An 18,779-nucleotide genomic window follows, 5' to 3' on the forward strand; every position below is an offset into this window, starting at 1 on the left:
GAAAGAGAAGGAAGAGGGTAGTTGGAGGGAGGGAGAGAGGGAGGGAGGGAGGGAGGGAGGGAGGGAGAGAGCGAAGGGGAAAGGAAAAGAGACAGAGAAAGTGCGAGGGAGAGAAAGGGGTGAAAAAACAGTAAAAGAAAGACACAAAGAGATAGAAATACAGACAATTGACCAGATTCATACCGGTTAGGTTTGGGAGGATGCCAAACCCAGCAGGGTTGACGCTGTGTGAACATGGTCAATAACACAGAGCGCTGCACAGAGACATCCACGATAAATGCATATCTAAATGCACAGCCCATGACTGATGCTTTTATGTTTTCCACTCAAGGAAATGTTTTTTCTCAGTGATTCTCTAAAATAAACTGGCCTCTGTTACTCATCACAATGGCGCCATGGGGGTCAATAAAATACCACAAGATAGAGATTGGAGTTATTACTCAGACAGCCTTGTCACACACACTGACGCTATCGCTCATCTTTGTCACAATGATTTATGAAGGATTTCTATGTCTGAGGTGTCAGACTATTCGGTTCCTGTCCTTGTTACTGGACAACAGGAGAGAATAAAGACTGCCTATACCGTACATCAATTCTGAAAAGGTCCAAGTACACATATCACTCCCTCACCACAAGTAAGGACACTTTGACAGGACACATGTCTGTTGATGGACACATCGAACTTAGTAACACGGTCAAAATAGTAATAATATAATAATAAACTTTATTTGTATAACACTTTTCTTAACCCATTAAGACCTGAAGCCGATTCTATAAAATGTATGTTTTTAGAATGTCTTCTAAAACATATATTTTTTTTTCAGTGGTTCTCAAACTTTTTCATGTCAAGGACCCCAAAATGTATATGTATTTGGCCAAGGACCCCCATCTCAAAATATTTTGTTCCAGGGACCCCCAGAAGCAAAGATTTGAGTTACAAATGTTCGCTTGAAAAAGTATATATTCAAAGATTTGCAGTTTTTTTTTACGATTTATCAAAAATAGCAGATCTACAAGCTCATAGCGCGGCACTCGGTGCCGTGCTATGAGCTTGTATATCTGCTATTTTTGAATAGCCAAAGTGTAAAATAATGCTTTTTAGCTCAAATCTAAAAATGGTACTAAATGGTTACCAAATACCCCCCACTATGACATAAGACCGAAATGGCCACCATGTGAATATGGCCAATGGACTCTTCCGTGGACTGAACTTGTGTCCTTTCAGTTATCGTACGTTATGCCACCCTGCCAGCCACTAAAGACAGTCTAAAGAGTCTAAATCTATGAAAGCAAGCACTATGATAACGCTAGCCAGTAAAATACTTCAAAGTCAACCGTGTGTATGTTGTTCACTCGACAGCGAGTCTCCATCAATTAGCTTGCAACACTGAAACCATCAGACCCTCCATTTGGAAAAGATTAAAGCCACTTTGCCCTCGCCCAATCAGCCTGGATCTTATCAGCCTTGCGGTGCCTGTGTTTACAAGTGCATGTGAGTACGTCCATGCATGAATTTGTGTACATTTGTCCAGTGTGTGTGTGTGTGTGTGTGTGTGTGTGTGTGTGTGTGTGTGTGTGTGTGTGTGTGTGTGTGTGTGTGTGTGAGTGTGTGTGTGTGTGTGTGTGTGTGTGTGTGTGTGTGTGTGTGTGTGTGTGTGTGTGTGTGTGTGTGTGTGTGTGTGTGTGTGTGTGTGTGTGTGTGTGTGTGTGCCTTCAGCAAACATCTGTAGTGAGCCAAAATGCTATGGATTTACTCCATTTAACATGAACAAAAAGAATGTATCGACAGCTTAAGGCGTGGTGTCTCCCGAGTCCCCTGCTCCAGTGCGTTCATCTGTCATCGTCCCTTTACTAGTAAATGTTAAGATCAAAAGAGTTTTACCAATGTCACTTCTACAGTATGTCACTTTACTCTTGTAGTGAATGTAAATACATAACTTAAATACCCTTTTATCTATTAGAGATGATCCTTACTTAATTGGGAGGTCTCTCATTGATGGGGGTTGCTTCTGTAAGCATAGCCTTGACACTTGACCTTGTCACAATGATTAGTGACTACCAGGAGTTTCAGCAACATGACTACAAATAAATGAACACTTCTTGTTCCTCGCCTCTTCCTTTATTCAATCCGATGGTATGCAAGTGGCAGAAGAGCTGTGTGTCGTTTGGCAATTCTCCATGCCCCAATACTACCCGAGAACTATGCTTGCCAAACTCTTTTCGTTGGCAAAAATCCAATGGCACACAACCATCCCCTGCTCAGTTAGAAGATTTAGATGCAGTAAATGAATATAGTGTGAATTTTTCATCCATAAGATTGGAGGTCCTCAAGTCCTGTGCCCCCATACAAATGGTATTGATCCGATCATAGTACATCCATGGACTAATCTCACTGACAGCAGGATGCTGCGTGCTAGATGACACGGGCCACGGCTTTCACACAAACATGCCATTCCCCAAGATTAAAACGAAGTCAGGGTCTCACCTCACCTCCCCTCACCTCACCTCCCCTCACCTCACCTCACCTCATCTCATCTCATAAACGTGTTCTAGCTATGGTGCTCATGGGTCATGGTCCCTCTCACCTCGTTCTCTCTGATCTCGTACTTGGAGGCGTGTTTCCCCTGGCTCTTCCTCCTCAGCGTCTTCAGGTCTTTTTGAGAGCGCTCCAGGGACTCCTGCTTCACCTTGTGTTCTGACTGGTAGCGCTTGAACGTGGCCTATGATGGGGGACATCCAACATCACACTCAGAGATACAGACAACAATAGAATGTAAGGGATGCATGAATAGATGGAGGGATGAGATAGATAGATAGATAGATAGATAGATAGATAGATAGATAGATAGATAGATAGATAGATAGATAGATAGATAGATAGATAGATAGATAGATAGATAGATAGATAGATAGATAGATAGATAGATAGATAGATAGGGACAGTGGACAAGAATGCCAAATGATTATGGCATTGGGACATTGAGCCCCACACACCAGCCATCACTTACGTTCATGTATTTTATATCCATGTCCGTCTTCTTCTCCAGCTCGGTGACAATATCCCTGTGGAACGTCTTGAACTGTAGAAACAACACAAATACCACAAGTTCAAATCCAACATCCTTCAACCTAAACATGGGCTGATGTGCCCATGTGTGTGTATACAGTGCAGTCACATGGCATGATGGGGACATTATGATAACTAGAATGGAGCGTGGGAGGTGGAATGTGCGATAATGGGCTCCTGAGTGTAGGCCTGGCTGCCTTATCGGCACCGCTAAGGTTAAAGATTTACAACTTTCCCCCATCGCAGATAAGACAGAACTTAACCACATGAACCCTAGCATCCCTATTCTGGGGGCGAACATTCAGCTAAATAGCAGCTCCACAAGCTCACAACACGTCGGAATATGTGAATCATTGTGAGCTGGTAGAACGGCTATTTTGGGGGCGAAGAGAGGTGTTGAGAGAAAAAAGGAGTAGACCTAGTGTAGAGCCCTGGGGTACACCGGACAACTAATAGGGTTTATTGGTTAACTAAAGTTTCGCACGAAGGAAGCTCAGGGATCGTAGGAGAAGTTCATAATGGTGAAAGTGTGGTAGAGTGCATGCGAGGCAGTATATGAAACTCAATTAAACAATGTGTTTCTTTGAAGACCTCGTACAGCTGTGTTTACTCATCTCACTAATTTTGGGGCTATTTGTGTCTGCAGTTAATTGCACATTGCCGTCTCACTTGAGGCAATGAAATGCAGTCACACCCCTTTTTGCACATCAAACTTTCCCTTTTTTGCCACAACAATGCAAAAACTGGCATGAGCTACAAAAAAGGGTTACTGAGGTCATGTGACCTGAGAAGAATGTTTTAATTGACCAAGTAGTATCCTTTAAGTATGTAATGATACATGTAATGGTAGCAAAAAGAATATCCTTAATCTTACAAATGATAATTGGAAAGAAGACAAGGCAACTTGCAAGCGTTGCTGTTCTGGACCTGAGTGAATACCAAAGGTTTTCCTGATGATGACATAATTGCCACGGTGTGTGTGTGTGTGTGTGTGTGTGTGTGTGTGTGTGTGTGTGTGTGTGTGTGTGTGTGTGTGTGTGTGTGTGTGTGTGTGTGTGTGTGTGTGTGTGTGTGTCTTCAGCAAATGCCTGTGGTGAGCCAAAATGCAATGGATTTGTGGATTTGTGTGTACAGTAGATTAGTATTTACTTCCTGTGGAGCACATTGCCTGTCCCTGCAGAGTTACAAAGTTCAACTACATCACTTACATTGTCCTCCAGCTCCTGTTGGAGTTTCATGTGGACCTCTGCGATGTCCACCAGAACCACACCTAGAAGGAACAACAGAAACAACATTTAGTTCAAGAATAAAACTCCATCTATTATTCAGGGAAATACTAATGGTCCTCTTCAACACTGGTTCCCAAACTTTTTAGCTCGAGACCCAAAAGAGACATTGTTTGTCTGCCCATGCAGGACCCAAGCTAGTGAAAATAACAGATCTACCAGCTCACAACATGTCGCATCGAGCTTGTAGATCGGCTATTTTCACTACTTCTTAAACATTTGTTTTCTAATTTATGGAATTTCTTGGATTTTTTGTATTATTCAAAAATAATTTAATTTCTTTTTAATTCATGATTTATTTTTGCATTTTGGGGGATTTTTGTGGACATTTTTTTTAAATAATAATAATTAAAACAAAAAAATAAAGGGATATTTACTTGTGACCCATGAAAATTGGTTTGCGACCCAAAGATGTGTGTGTGTGTGTGTGTGTGTGGGAAACAGTGCTCTTACAACACCATGTGCGCCGTGGCTGCCATTCATGCACTAACACACACATTCACACCTATTGTACAGGAGCTTCCCACTACAACCACAGTGTTCCAGTGAACTCAACCGTACAGTACAGTAAGTGCCTGCCTGGCTCAAGAGCACCACGGCACAGTGGTGGAAAAAGTACTCAAATGTTTCACTTAAGTAAAAGTATCAATACTGCAATGTAGAAATACTCTGTTACAAGTAAAGGTCCGGAATTCAAAATGTACTTGAGTAAAAGTACAAAAGTATTGGCATCAAAATATACTTAAAGTACCAAAAGTAAAAGTACTAAAATAATTGAAAATAGCAGATCTACAAGCTCACAACGTGTCGCTTCGCGACGCGTTGTGAGCTTGTATAAAACAGGGCTAAAGGGGTTAATGTATGTTTTATAATATAATAATTTAGATCTGCAAAGTACCGGTAACTAGTTACTAAAGGTTTCAAATAATTGCAGTGGAGTAAAAGTACAACATTTGCCTCTGAGATGTAGTGGAGTAGAAGTAAAAGTACTGAAAATTGGAAATACTCCACTAAAGTAAAAAATACCTCAAAATAGTACCCAAGTACAGTACTTGAGTAAATGTACTTAGTTACTTTACACCACTGACCACGGGCAACCAGTCAAGATGCTGACTGGGGAGATAACACAACAAAGTTGAGACAGGTCTCAACTTTGTCGTGTTATCTCCTCAGTCAGCATCTTGACTGGTTGTCATTGGCACCCGTTTTTTTCAATTTTCTGTGTAGACATCATCTCTTTTTCCATCAAGCCTCGAACAACATTTTTACATATTTCACAGACAAATTCTCTTTCAAACCAGACAGTATTTGAACAGCTGTGAATAAGTAACCTCTACAAAATGCTCTGTTGTTGTGCAGTTAGATACAGAACAATCTCCATTCACAAATCCAGTACGCCGTAGATGTGCAGCATATGATGTGGGACAATAGGAGCCAGTCAGTCAATACTGTAAACAGGAGGGACAATTAGAGCTGCACAGTTTATAGTGCTTCTATGATCACAATGGGGTGAAATCTAGACTATGGGGTTTACTGTAGGACAGACCATGTTCTGGTAAAACCTGTAAAAGCACAGACATATAAGAAAGAGTACATCATATCTGGGCATTGTTACGTTGTGGGCGTTGAATGGGCACACAGTCAAATCTTCAGTGTTCATTTAAGCATTAAGTATCATCAAGTTAACTACTAGATCTGCGATTTTCGAAATAAATCTTTGAAAATCCTCATAATTTGTTTTCCTTTTTCCCCAACAGAAACATGCCCAAAATTGGGACACCAGGATTAAAGTGGATAAATGAACACTCAGGATTTTACAGTCTGGCACGCACGCACGCACGCACGCACGCACGCACGCACGCACGCACGCACGCACGCACGCACGCACGCACGCACGCACGCACGCACGCACGCACGCACGCACGCACGCACGCACGCACGCACGCACGCACGCACGCACGCACGCACACACCTCCCTGGCCTCGTCGCTTGGAGTTTGTCACATACTTATCCTATCTCTTAGCATATCTTCTTTACTTTTTTCTCTATGTGAGAAAAAAGAAGATTTTTATCATTTGTTTATTGTAAAGGACTTGTTCAAAGAACATGTTGGTCAAAGGGTATTATTGTATTTGTACATTGTATAATTTACTTTCACAGTGACAATCTGTGCCTTAACCTGTGAATTAAGTATAAATGAATGAACTATAAAGCAATAGAAAGGTGAGGGGACGAGGTGATTTTCAACACCTACAGCATGACACTGTAGTCGTGTTTTGACAGGGAGGTGACGGAAGGAGCGGCATAAAGGTCTTGCCATGCAGCAGTATTATTTCAGGAGGAGAAAAAAATGCATGTCAACAAAACACCACCCAAATATTCTGAACAAACAATATTCCTGAACCACGTACAGTATGCACTCAAGCATATGCGCACTCGCAGACTTGTGTGTTTGCAGTCACCAGCAGACACACGGTACTGTATGTGCCGACAAACTCTCTCTGTCTCTGTCTCTGTCTCTGTCTCTGTCTCTGTCTCTGTCTCTGTCTCTGTCTCTGTCTCTGTCTCTGTCTCTGTCTCTGTCTCTGTCTCTCTCTCTCTCTCTCTCTCTCTCAATTTATTCTATTCAATTCAAAGGGCTTTACTGGCATGAAAAAATATATGTTTACATTGCCAGAGCAAGTGTGAAATAACACACACACACACACACACACACACACACACACACACACACACACACACACACACACACACACACACACACACACACACACACACACACACACACACAACCACACACGCACACACGCACACACACACACGTGCTCATGCACACACATGCACGCATATATTCACAAACACAAACACACTTGACCTGACATACACCTGACATATACCTTGTCCTTGGCCCTACCTCACCTCACCTCACACACACACACACACACACACACACACACACACACACACACACACACACACACACACACACACACACACACACACGCAGAGAGAGAGAGACGTGACTCAACAGAGACGTGACTCAACATACACGTACAATTTACTCCCCTGTGATATCTCCTGCCCTACACGCACATACAGACTGACCTCAGCTCTGCCGTGGTGAAACAGAGCTTGTACCTCTCTGCTTCACTCGGCAGGTCTGCTACGGCGTCCAGCTACAACAACATTGCCCTCTGAAGGTCAACAGAACGTACTGGTAAATGCTGCCTTTGTGCTTCAGACGAGGCGGGACGGGGGATGGGGGGGGGGTTTGGAGGGATGTTTATACGGTCCCCAACAACAAACTGCATGCATGAGGGGAACAGATAGAGAGACTGGGAGAGGTTCGAGCCGAGGAGGGTGTGTGGGAGGAATGGGAAGAATTCTGGGAGGCCGTGGTACACCTGCGAGTATCACCTCTGGGGGGGTTTCAGATGACAGCCTGCTCTCTCGATCAACGCGATCGATCATTCTAGGATCACAGGGACCTTGTTATAACACTAGGGCTCTGGCCTCCGGCTGTAGAAGAGTGGGTAGAGAGGCCATCTGGGAATCAGAATGTCACCGGTTCGACTCTTAGATAGATAGATAGAAAAACCTTTATTGATCTCAAGATTTTGTCGCCATGGCAGTTAAAGCAGTCATACAAAAGACGAAAAGAACAGATAAGAACAACAATAGCCGATATGAAAGCTAAGAGGCACACTTAAGAACAAGAGCTGCATTTGTCATTATTTGTCGTTTCGATTCACTGGCTCGCACAGTCGACATGTCGGAATGTCCCTGAGCAAGACATCTCCCTGTGTTGTTACAAGGTGCTTTGGATATGCAAGGGTGCAAGGAGAGATCAATGTGCACACTCTCAAAAATGGTCGTGGTGCTGAGAGTAAAATCCCTTAGGTAAACACTTTAGGAAAGAAACTGCATGCTCCTGTGCGCACTTTTCTATGCTTTATTTATCAGTGTTTCAGTCAAACAAGGACCTTCATCAGGACATCAGGATATTTCCCTGATGATAAATAAAGCAGAGAAAAGTGTGTGTGGGAGTATTACGTTTTTTTTTTAAATAACGGATAAGAGTGTCAGTGAAATGCTTGAAATGTAAACGTGATGGCCTGATATCCCTGACAGATGGTATAGCATACGTCTGTCATCTAACCACTTAAGGTCTGTCAAATAAGCAACCTGAAGAGAGAAAGTAACTGGGTCTTATGTAAGTTGGGAAGGAATGAGTTGACAGAAAGAGCGATCGAGAGAAAGAGACAGACAGAAAGATGTGGGTGAGAGAGAGAGAGAGAGAGAGAGAGAGAGAGAGAGAGAGGCTACAATGTGAACACAGAACAAACACCTAGCAGGTTTCCTCTCCACGGTAACGAGGTGTGAGAACTGAGGTGTAAAAATGTCAACAGAAGATATGGTTGACTTCTAAATCTCTGCACGTTCTCTCCCACTGCAGGTGCACAGGGCAACAAAGTTATGGAAAGACGTCACAATTTTTTTTTTACTAGGGTAGCATTTGATTTCTTATGCATTGTATGAGTGGGGTGTTTTTTGTGGAAAACCAGAGGATAGAAATAAGAACAAAAAAATCTCAGTTAACCCATTTAGACCGGGGAAGAATCTGTGTCATTTTTAGATTTCTTTGGCTATTGAAAAATAGCAGATATACAAGCTCATAGCGCGGCACCGAGTGCCGCGCTATGAGCTTGTAGATCTGCTATTTTAGAAAAATCGTGAAAATGTGTGCAAATGACATGTATTTGGCCGCGGACCCACTTCTCAAAATATTTTGTTCCAGGGACCCCCCCAGAAGCAAAAATGTGAGTTACAAATGCTCACTTTAAAAAAATATGTATTCAAAGATGTGTGCAAATTTTCACGATTTAAAAAAAAATAGCCCAAAGAAATCTAAAACATGCGTGTGTGTTCCCGGATTGAATGGGTTAAATGGGATGAACAACAAGAATAACTATTAATAACTTTAAAAGGTTTCCATTCCTGGCTGAAAAGAATATAAAGACTTTGACAGTCATATTTCCTCCATTATTATGATTATGGCAGCTAGGTTGATCCAAGTTTAGGGTCCCTGGCTGCTGACGGTGTATGCGACAAAGAAAGGGTGATAAAACATGATTTTGGAAAAGTGCACAGCGTACCCTCTATGATTTATACTCCTTTATCCAACTCTGCCCTTCCTCTAGCCAGCAGATAAGGTCGCTTGATTTAATCAAAACACACGCTCATAGTCTCAATTCTGTGATTGTGGGGAGGATTTTTAAAATGTACATTGGAGGGTGACATACTTTCAAAGCTGTTACCTTGTTACAGTACAGTTTGTACAATTACAAAAGCATGAACAACATGAAAGCGAAACGCCTCAATAGGTACACAAACCAACACCTGCGACACCCGGTATCAAATAGCTGTTTTATGAGTCTGTTGAAGGGACACACAGCAACGCCTTGAGCACGCACCATAAGTGACGTTATTTATGAGCTGTTGGAGCCCTTGTGGACACATAATCCCCGTCTAGGCTAATGTTTGATAAGGCAGTTACAGGAAACAGTGAAAGTATATGAGACGAGTGAGGTATTTTCCCCCCTGGTCTGATAAAAACGTTAACTTTTACAATTGATCTATCTTTGTGTTACTTGTTCTTGTTACCATACATTTGCTGACCAACAGTGGTGGAAAAAGTACTCAAATGTTTTACTTAAGTAAAAGTATCAATACTGCAATGTAGAAATACTCTGTTACAAGTAAAAGGCCTGTGTTCAAAATGTACTTGAGTAAAAGTACAAAAGTATTGGCATCAAAATATACGTAAAGTACCAAAAGTAAAAGCACTAAAATGTTTGAAAATAGCAGATCTACAAGCTCACAACGCATCGCGATGCGTTGTGAGCTTGTAGATCGGCTATTTTCAAATAGCCTATGTATAAAATAGGGCTGAAGTGGTTAATGTATGTCTTATAATATCATAATGTATATCTGAAAAGTAACTAGTAACTAAAGTTTTCAAATAATTGTAGCGGAGTAAAAGTACAATATTTGCCTCTGAGATGTAGTGGAGTAAAAGTACAATATTTGCCTCTGAGATGTAGCGGAGTAAAAGTACAATATTTGCCTCTGAAGATGTAGTGGAGTAGAAGTAAAAGTACTGAAAATTGGAAATACTCCAATAAAGTAAAAATTCCTCAAAAGTGTACTTAAGTACAGTACTTAAGTAAATGTACTTAGTTACTTTACACCACTGCTGACCAGCAAAACCTGAACTTTGCAGAACTCACTATTAAGGCTGTAAATCAAGGTGGACCTCACAGGATTTACCGTTGGCCCTGAGACTGTGTCAATGCAGCCTGATATCGTATGAAATATGGCCACCACCTATCTGAGTCAGGATGACTGAGTTTCTCCATTCAATGCATTCCGTTCCACGCAGGCAGACAGAGAGTGAGTGTTTGGAGGTTGCCACAGATGAGCCCCACCCAGGGCCACCTTTTCTGATTTCATATGGATGTGTCACCAGCATAAATGTCAAATTGATTGTAGTACTTTGAGTGGAGCAATCCTTGTTTTCAATCCTTTCAAACTGGTACCTTTCAACCCTCCTTAGTCCTTACAGGCAAAAATGTTCAAAAATTTTAATAAAATAAAAAGCAAAAATAGTAAAAGCTCACAGAAGCTTGTAGAATGCCTATTTTAGCTATTTTTTAAATACTAGAGGTCCAGGCCACAATGCAGCCCTCACATGTAGAGTTCGGGCCCACATAACCTCTCTCTGGGTTTCTCTCTGACTTAACCACAAACATTAGGCAAAGATAGCAGATCTACAAGCTCACAATGTACCGCAACGTGATGTGTTGTGCACTTGTAGATCGGCTATGTTCTGTGAATATATTTGGCATAGAGGCAAAAAAAGGACAACGTTTATGAATGTAAGTTGGTTAAATATCGGCGTGCATCTGTGAACTTCAATATCTGCAGTTGTCTAGTCTAGTCCTGCTACATCTCATAAACCGGAGAGATAGGGGTGTTGTAACTGGCTAGTTGGTAGAAGGGCGCTTAACCCATAGCCTGGAGGAATATTTACACTGTGACTATACAATAAAAGAATGACATTGTTGTCAAGAATTGAGTTCTACAATAAGCAGGCACAATAAATATGATCTGCCCAGTCAGTGCAAGTGGTATGCGATATTAGCTGCGGACTGACCAAGCCCCCAGAACCCAGTGGTTTCATTGAAGCCAAATGGACATGCTGGCCATTCATGGTACTGCAGGCCTGGGGCCTCAACATGAACGAGCGAAAACGGTTTCGACCAATGGGCTCGACTCACGAGCGTGCGCACATGCTTGCGCACGGGGCTGCGCGCTTCTGTGACGCAAAACGCACACCACACACACACACACACACACACACACACACACACACACACACACACACACACACACACACACACACACACACGCAGGGGTTAAAACACGATCTCTTGGCAGAGATAACCAGAGCCTTTAGTTTAATGGTTGATGGAGGTCTTATTAAGTGTTTGTTTGGAGAGCTGTGGAGTGTGACATGGGTATGTGGCACTGGCCCTGAGGGGTTATGGCCTGGTGAACACTGAATGGGATGAAAAGAATAGAAGCAAACATGGACATTTACCTTTACTTTACCTGGGTCATTATTACTATTATAATGTTTTTATGTATACGCTGCCATTCAGCAGTAGCTGCTGTGGCATACATACTGAAGTCTACTAAATCTAAACCCCAAGCCAGCCACTTCACTTCAGAAGAAAATACAGCATTTATGTCAAGGTTGTGAAATTCTACAATTTCACAAGCTTCAAACACAAGATATGTCCTCTCAAATGTCAAAAACCTATTTGCCATCAGTGAGAAAGAAACACTCACACACACACACACACGCACACACACACACACACACACACACACACACACACACACACACACACACACACACACACACACACACACACACACACACACACACACACACACACACACACGCACGCGCGTGCGCGCGCACACACACACACACTGGCATGCCATTTACCATGTCTCTTACCGACAGCATGCCTCGATATCTCAAAAAAACAATTTCTGCCGAGGCTTGACAAACAACTGGGAGAAAAGGTGGAAGGGGTGGGGACCGCGCTATTCTTTCTTCAATAACATTTTCATTCTCTCAAAACCTGCTGCTTTTTCAAGTGCAGTGGCAACTCCCCGTGGAGTCCACTCTCGCTCCCAGTGCAGGAAGCGTCTAATTGTAGAACCATTGAAAACTACGACCCCCATCTATATGGTATGATGGATAGTATATGGCCATTTTACAACCTGCAATCGGGGACTGTGATTGTGTGAAATTAATTACCATGAGAATGGTAACTAGAGATATGCTTTGAGTAATGGTAGGGTACCAACTAGTGTCCATATATGGTTCATATATACAGGATGTGGTCAGTCAGTATGGACAAACAGTGATGATGATGATGATGATGATGATGATGATGAGAAATGCATGCACAACAACCAGGTCTGTCCATCACATTAAAGAGGGAGACTGGTAGTCTATGATTCCTCATTCACTATTCTATTTCTACCTTTCTGGACTTTGCTTCTCTCTCTCAAAGGCAGATTATGACACAGTCTTGGACACAGTCTTGTAAAATATTTCATTATTCATTAATATTATTATTATTATTGTGAGCTTGTAGATCGTCTCATCTTGCCCTAAATGTCTTGGTCAACAATAAAACTCTCATAGACATTTCCAAGCAGCTGGGATTTAAATACTATCATATTATAATATTATTTTTATTAATATCATATTGACATTTTACCCGATTCTTAGTTTTCTCTCATTATCAAGTGTTCTACTAACATATTACTGGTAAAAGGTTGACCCATTAGATGAACACACAATGGAGGACGTGCCAGATATGGGTCTCTGAAGTAGGAGAAGTGGGAAACCTTTCCCTCTTTAAAGGTTATCGGTATCACTAGTCTATATCGTGACTTCTCCAAGCAATTAGAGACGATAAGCTGACGGTTCTCTATGAAAGTGGTTCTCAAAGTAGGGTCCCGGGGCCCCAGGGGTCCTTGGAACGAGTTTCAGGGGGTTCCAGCAAAAGAAGAAAACTTCAACATTTTTGAAAGCTTCTCTGGCACAAACTCCTTTCAAATGGAGGTCTAATATGTATCAGTTTGGGAGGCCTTGACGTGAGAATGTTTGAGAACCCCTGCTCTATGCTAACGGAACCACTGCTGTTTTCAAAAGTCACAAGGAAGAAAGAAGGGGGTCAACCCGGGTTCACACAATACTGTGTGTAGCATTGGGAATAACACTAACTAACACAGCCTCAAAGTCTGCTCATCTGTGCTTTCAGAGGGCCTAATTAACACATTAAGACTTGAGGCCGATTCTACAAATGCCTTCTAAATCAGTTGTTCTCAAACTTTTTCGTGCCAAGGAATCCCAAATTGATTTGGCCACGGCCCCCCCCATCTGAAAATGTTTTGTGCCAGGGACCCCCCAGAAAAGAAGATTTTTCAGACACTTTCAAGATTTTTCAAAAAGAAATGACAAATAGCGGATGTACAAGCTCGCAGAGCGGCTATTTTTGAGAACCACTGTTCTAAATCCAAAGAGTTTTCTGAAAAACCTATGTTGCTAAATAGCAAAAATCTAAAATGACACAGACGCTTTCCCGGTTAAACAAAAACAAGTACTTTTCTCTTCCTCTGTGTGTATGTGCAGTGAGAGAAAATGCCTGGGCTCTTGACTTAAAGGACTTACTGTGGCCACAGACCACAATATGAAATGAAATATGATAATGCGGTGATAGAATTTAGGGGAAAAACAAACTCTTTGAAGTAGTTAGAGGGCTGCAGAGCAACAAGATAGCTTTTCAGTGTCATTCTGGGAAAACTGTCAAACTATGTTGAACGCTATTCCATTGTACAATAATCCCTTAATCATACTAAATTCTGTTTACAGAACACTGTGTGCTAAATCATAATCTGATTCTATATCATCCTTTTGAGAGTGAGTCAATCACACTTCAGCTTAAGGCCAAATGTATTTATCGTACGACCATGTCGCTTGTCAGAAAATAACGCTGTTGTCTTCAACAATCGAGAGACACAGTTGCATGAAGAAGCATTCATTTAAGACTTAAAAACTATCAGTACCACGCACCGAGACTCCCCATATTTGGTGAGACCAGATGGAGGGATGGGGGATGAAGATCGAGACAGTGGGAAGAGTCTCTTCTCTGTCTCTGTCTGTTTGTTCTGTCTGTTTGCCACTTCGCACTGAATGCACAGTGTGTGAGAGAATTCACAGGGTCTTGCTGAAGGCCTGCTCCACGCAGACAAGGACTGACTGAAGAGCTAGCGTTTATAGAAGAGGAATGCCTTCTAAAAAGATACACCCCTGTCATGTCTGGTCGATTATTTGGCATATTGAGTGGACTCTTGTAGCTACTGTATAATTATGTTATTACTGTATGTGAGCGGGACACTTAAGTTGAGCCCTTGTCAGTGGTTGAGGAATCTTTTCTATCGATTTTCATTCTGTGGCTAAAGATGCCGTAGGCGCACACACACACACGCACACGCACACGCACACGCACACGCACACACACACACACACACACACACACACACACACACACACACACACACACACGTGGGAATGTACACATACTGTGCATGCCTTTGTGTGTGTGTGTGTGTGTGTGTGTGTGGTGTGTGTGTGTGTGTGTGTGTGTGTGTGTGTGTGTGTGTGTGTGTGTGTGTGTGTGTGTGTCTGTGCGTGTGTGCGTGTGTGTGTGTGTGTGTGTGTGTGCGCGCGCGCAAACACAGGCGTACAAACGTGCATGCATTCCACACACTTCAAATACACAGAAAAGTAATTAAAAGGGGAGCTAGAGGGAGTAAAGCAAGCATAATAGACATTCCCTCTTCACGCTGTGGTCACTGGTCAGGTTTGTGAAAATCCTCAGGGCTTTTAAAAAGGTATACTGCACTGGATCCATTCAACACCCATGGGTCTTTGTGCAAAACAACCTAACCTTCAACACAGAACCTTTCTGCAGCATTGCGCTTAACAGGACAATGCAAAATATACCTCTTAATGGATCCTAACAACATAGAGTTACGAGTCCCCCTGGACAAAACTGGTCATATTTTAGTCATAGCTGTTGAGACATATGGAGAATGAATAGAAGCCTGTGTAATCTTAATGGTACATAGGCTTAGAGACACGGAGAGGAGCAACAGAGAGGCGAAAATAAATGATTTACTGATTGAAAGGCATTAACTCATTCACTGCCACAATTATTGCTGGCCGCGTTTGCCCACTGCCAGAGATTTTTCATTGAAAAAAAAAAGTACTCAGGAGCCGAGATACAGAATTTTTAAGTTTTAAGTTAACAAGGAAGTGGATGGGAGTGTAGATCTTTAAACAATCATATCTCCTTGGTCTTTGGGTCAAATTTGAAAAAAAAACTAAAAAAAAAAAAAAAAAAAAAAAATTACGTTTTTTACGTCAGTGGCAGGATTGGTAAACGGGACAAATTACGTTTTTTACGTCAGTGGCAGTGTTGTTTACATGAGCAAAAATATGTCCCGTTAAGAGTGAAATTTCTACAGGGGTGAACAAGGCTGTAACATTAAAGAGAAGGGAGGCTGACACCAGGAGACTACAAACAACTGTGTACTAAATGTAGAAATGTAGCCGAGCACAACCTTATCAGAAACTCACAGGAATGGAATTGGGAAACTATTAGCTACCAGGGCTTCCATGCTTCTTATAAGTCTCTCTCTTCTCTCTTCTCTCTCTCTCTCTCTCTCTCTCTCTCTCTCTCTCTCTCTCTCTCTCTCTCTCTCTCTCTCTCTCTCTCTCTCTCTCTCTCTCTCACACACACACACACACACACACACACACACACACACACACACACACACACACACACACACACACACTTTTAGGAACAAAGGTCATACTTAGTATGCAGTTTAGTAGTGTTCTACATCGCTCCAATGTTTTGTTTATAAGAAAGCGAAACAACGCTAAATACATGCAGTCCTTGGTACTTTCAGTTGTAGTGGGTGCCATGGTTTGATTGGGGGGGGTTGTTACTGGTATGAAACTCACCGAGTTCTCTAGAGACGGGTGACACAGCAGCGTTTTCTCCAATCTTTGACACAGCATCAAAGTAGGCCTTTCCGGCAAGGGTCATCGCTGTGAACAAAGAGAAACACAAGATGGGTGGTTTTACTTTTAGAGACGCACTGATGAGGCAATTGTATTGTATTGTAAAATGCAACAAAGTTTAGAAAAACTAAAAATATATGCACATTGGAGTGAGCACAGACTATAGCAAATGTATACAATATTGGTTTGATATAGAGATGAAGTATCTATATATCACTCATGACTTGAGCCTTCAAAGAGGCTCAAGTCACCAACAAAATCATAACATGCCAGAGTAAAAAAAAAAAAACACATGTGGTTTGTTGGTGTGTTGATTAACGAATGGTATGTATACCTGCAACTGATTTCTCAAAGTTCTTCCCCAGATTGACCAGGTTCCTTAGACCTGGGTTGAAGTTTTCCATCACATTCTAGAACAAAGAGAGGAAAGGTTATGATGGAGGAACACAGGGAGAAATAGGTGACGATCCATTCATAGCTGCCATTTTCTAGGCACTGTTGCAACACAGGTACAAAACACCTGTATGCCCCCCATCTTTGTCTCACTCTCTCTCTCTCTCTCTCTCTCTCTCTCTCTCTCTCTCTCTCTCTCTCTCTCTCTCTCACTCTCTCTCTCTCTCTCTCTCTCTCTCTCTCTCTCTCTCTCTCTCTCTCTCTCTCTCTCTCTCTCTCACACACACACACACACACACACACACACACACACACACACACACACACACACACACACACACACACACACACACACACACACACACACACATACATACAAGCCCATTTCTTAGCGTTCCAAAGGACCTAGTCCATAGCTATTTTTGTGGTGTGGGTGAATGATATGTCAATATTAATCAAAACCGTACAGGGTTTTAAAAAATGATTTTTTTTTATTGGCTGCCTCTGTTTGTTTGGCTCTTCTATAAATAACTCCAGAAGAGAATAATAAAAAAAATGTCAATGTTTAACTTGACCCTTCACATTTTACAGCTCTGTGAGAGAGAGAGCGAAGTCCCTCACAAAGTTGTTTCTATTTTTGCAGCGTGAACCTCAACCCTCCCTATTGAAATGCCTTGACAATCAAGTGCTGTTCACCTCTCTCTCTCTCTCTCCCTCTCTCTATTCCCCAGGCACACCCTCAATAATAGAACAATGAAGGGGCAGGTATGGCTTTACTTGCACTGCACTCATGAACAGGAAAAAAAGGAACAGAACACAGTGAGGGAAAATAGAGAAACAGGTTCCTATACTCTTTCTCCCAGCCTTGCTGAAACTGTGGCATGTGTAATTGCAGGTATAATTCACCTCAAACAATGACACAGACACACAAGCCCCAGTTCAGTGCAACTTCACCTGCTGATTAAGGTGATTACATATCAGCGCCTGATTAGAGGATAGATTCTGATTCTAAGTTGATTCTGATGATATGCTAATCATCTAATGACTATTGATCTCATCTAATCATGCAGTGAGCAACTACAGCAAGATAGATGTAGGGACTTAATTAGGGAGATTGACAAACTGGGCAATTACAAATAAGTGCTCCAACTGCAGTGCGGTTTTAAGTGTTTTTTTTATTTATCTTCATGTGTATCTCCTAAAATTAAAACAGGGTGTGTCACTGGCATTGGAATCTCTGTGTTATTGTTGTTCTAGCCCAGTGGTTCTCAACCTTTTCAGGCCACGACCCCCCAAAAGAATCATATTTGAACTGGGGACCCCCACCCTGATAAGCACTTGGAATTGTAAGAGTTGAGGCATTACATTTAGCATTACATTTAGTTTGAGAGGGTTCCACAGATAAATATTGTGAAAATAGATAGCTGATCTACAAGCTCACAAAGCTTCGCAACATGAGGCGTTGTGCGCTTGTAGATCTGCTATTTTCACAATTCTTTGCCTCTTTCTTATATTATTTGACAATTTGGACAGTGTTTGACCATTTTTATAGTACAATTAGTTGATTACTTTTGATGCAGTAATGTTTTTTAGTTTTTTTTAAGGTATTAAAAAGTCTTGAAAGTCCTTAAATCACTTCACTTTCATCACTTCACCCCCCCACCCCCCCCCCCCCCAAAAAAAATAATCATGTGGGGACCCCCTGGGGGCCCCGACCCACAGGTTGAGAACCCACTGTTCTAGGCTATATTTCACAAGGCACCATATCTACCAACATGATAACATCAAC

General features: G+C 42.0%; 1 protein-coding gene across 1 annotated transcript in view; it reads right to left on the bottom strand.

Moving 5' to 3' along the window:
* Positions 1 to 18,779, bottom strand: part of baiap2l1a (BAR/IMD domain containing adaptor protein 2 like 1a) — a 43,555-nt gene that overhangs the window by 24,389 nt on the left and 387 nt on the right. Inside the window, 5 exon segments of the mRNA XM_080454870.1 lie at positions 2,586 to 2,720; positions 3,009 to 3,080; positions 4,276 to 4,337; positions 16,538 to 16,624; positions 16,932 to 17,007. Coding sequence (XP_080310996.1) covers positions 2,586 to 2,720; positions 3,009 to 3,080; positions 4,276 to 4,337; positions 16,538 to 16,624; positions 16,932 to 17,007 — 432 coding nt within the window.

Source organism: Gymnoscopelus braueri, assembly GCF_963280865.1.
Source record: "Gymnoscopelus braueri genome assembly, chromosome: 17".
Taxonomy (NCBI): domain Eukaryota; kingdom Metazoa; phylum Chordata; class Actinopteri; order Myctophiformes; family Myctophidae; genus Gymnoscopelus; species Gymnoscopelus braueri.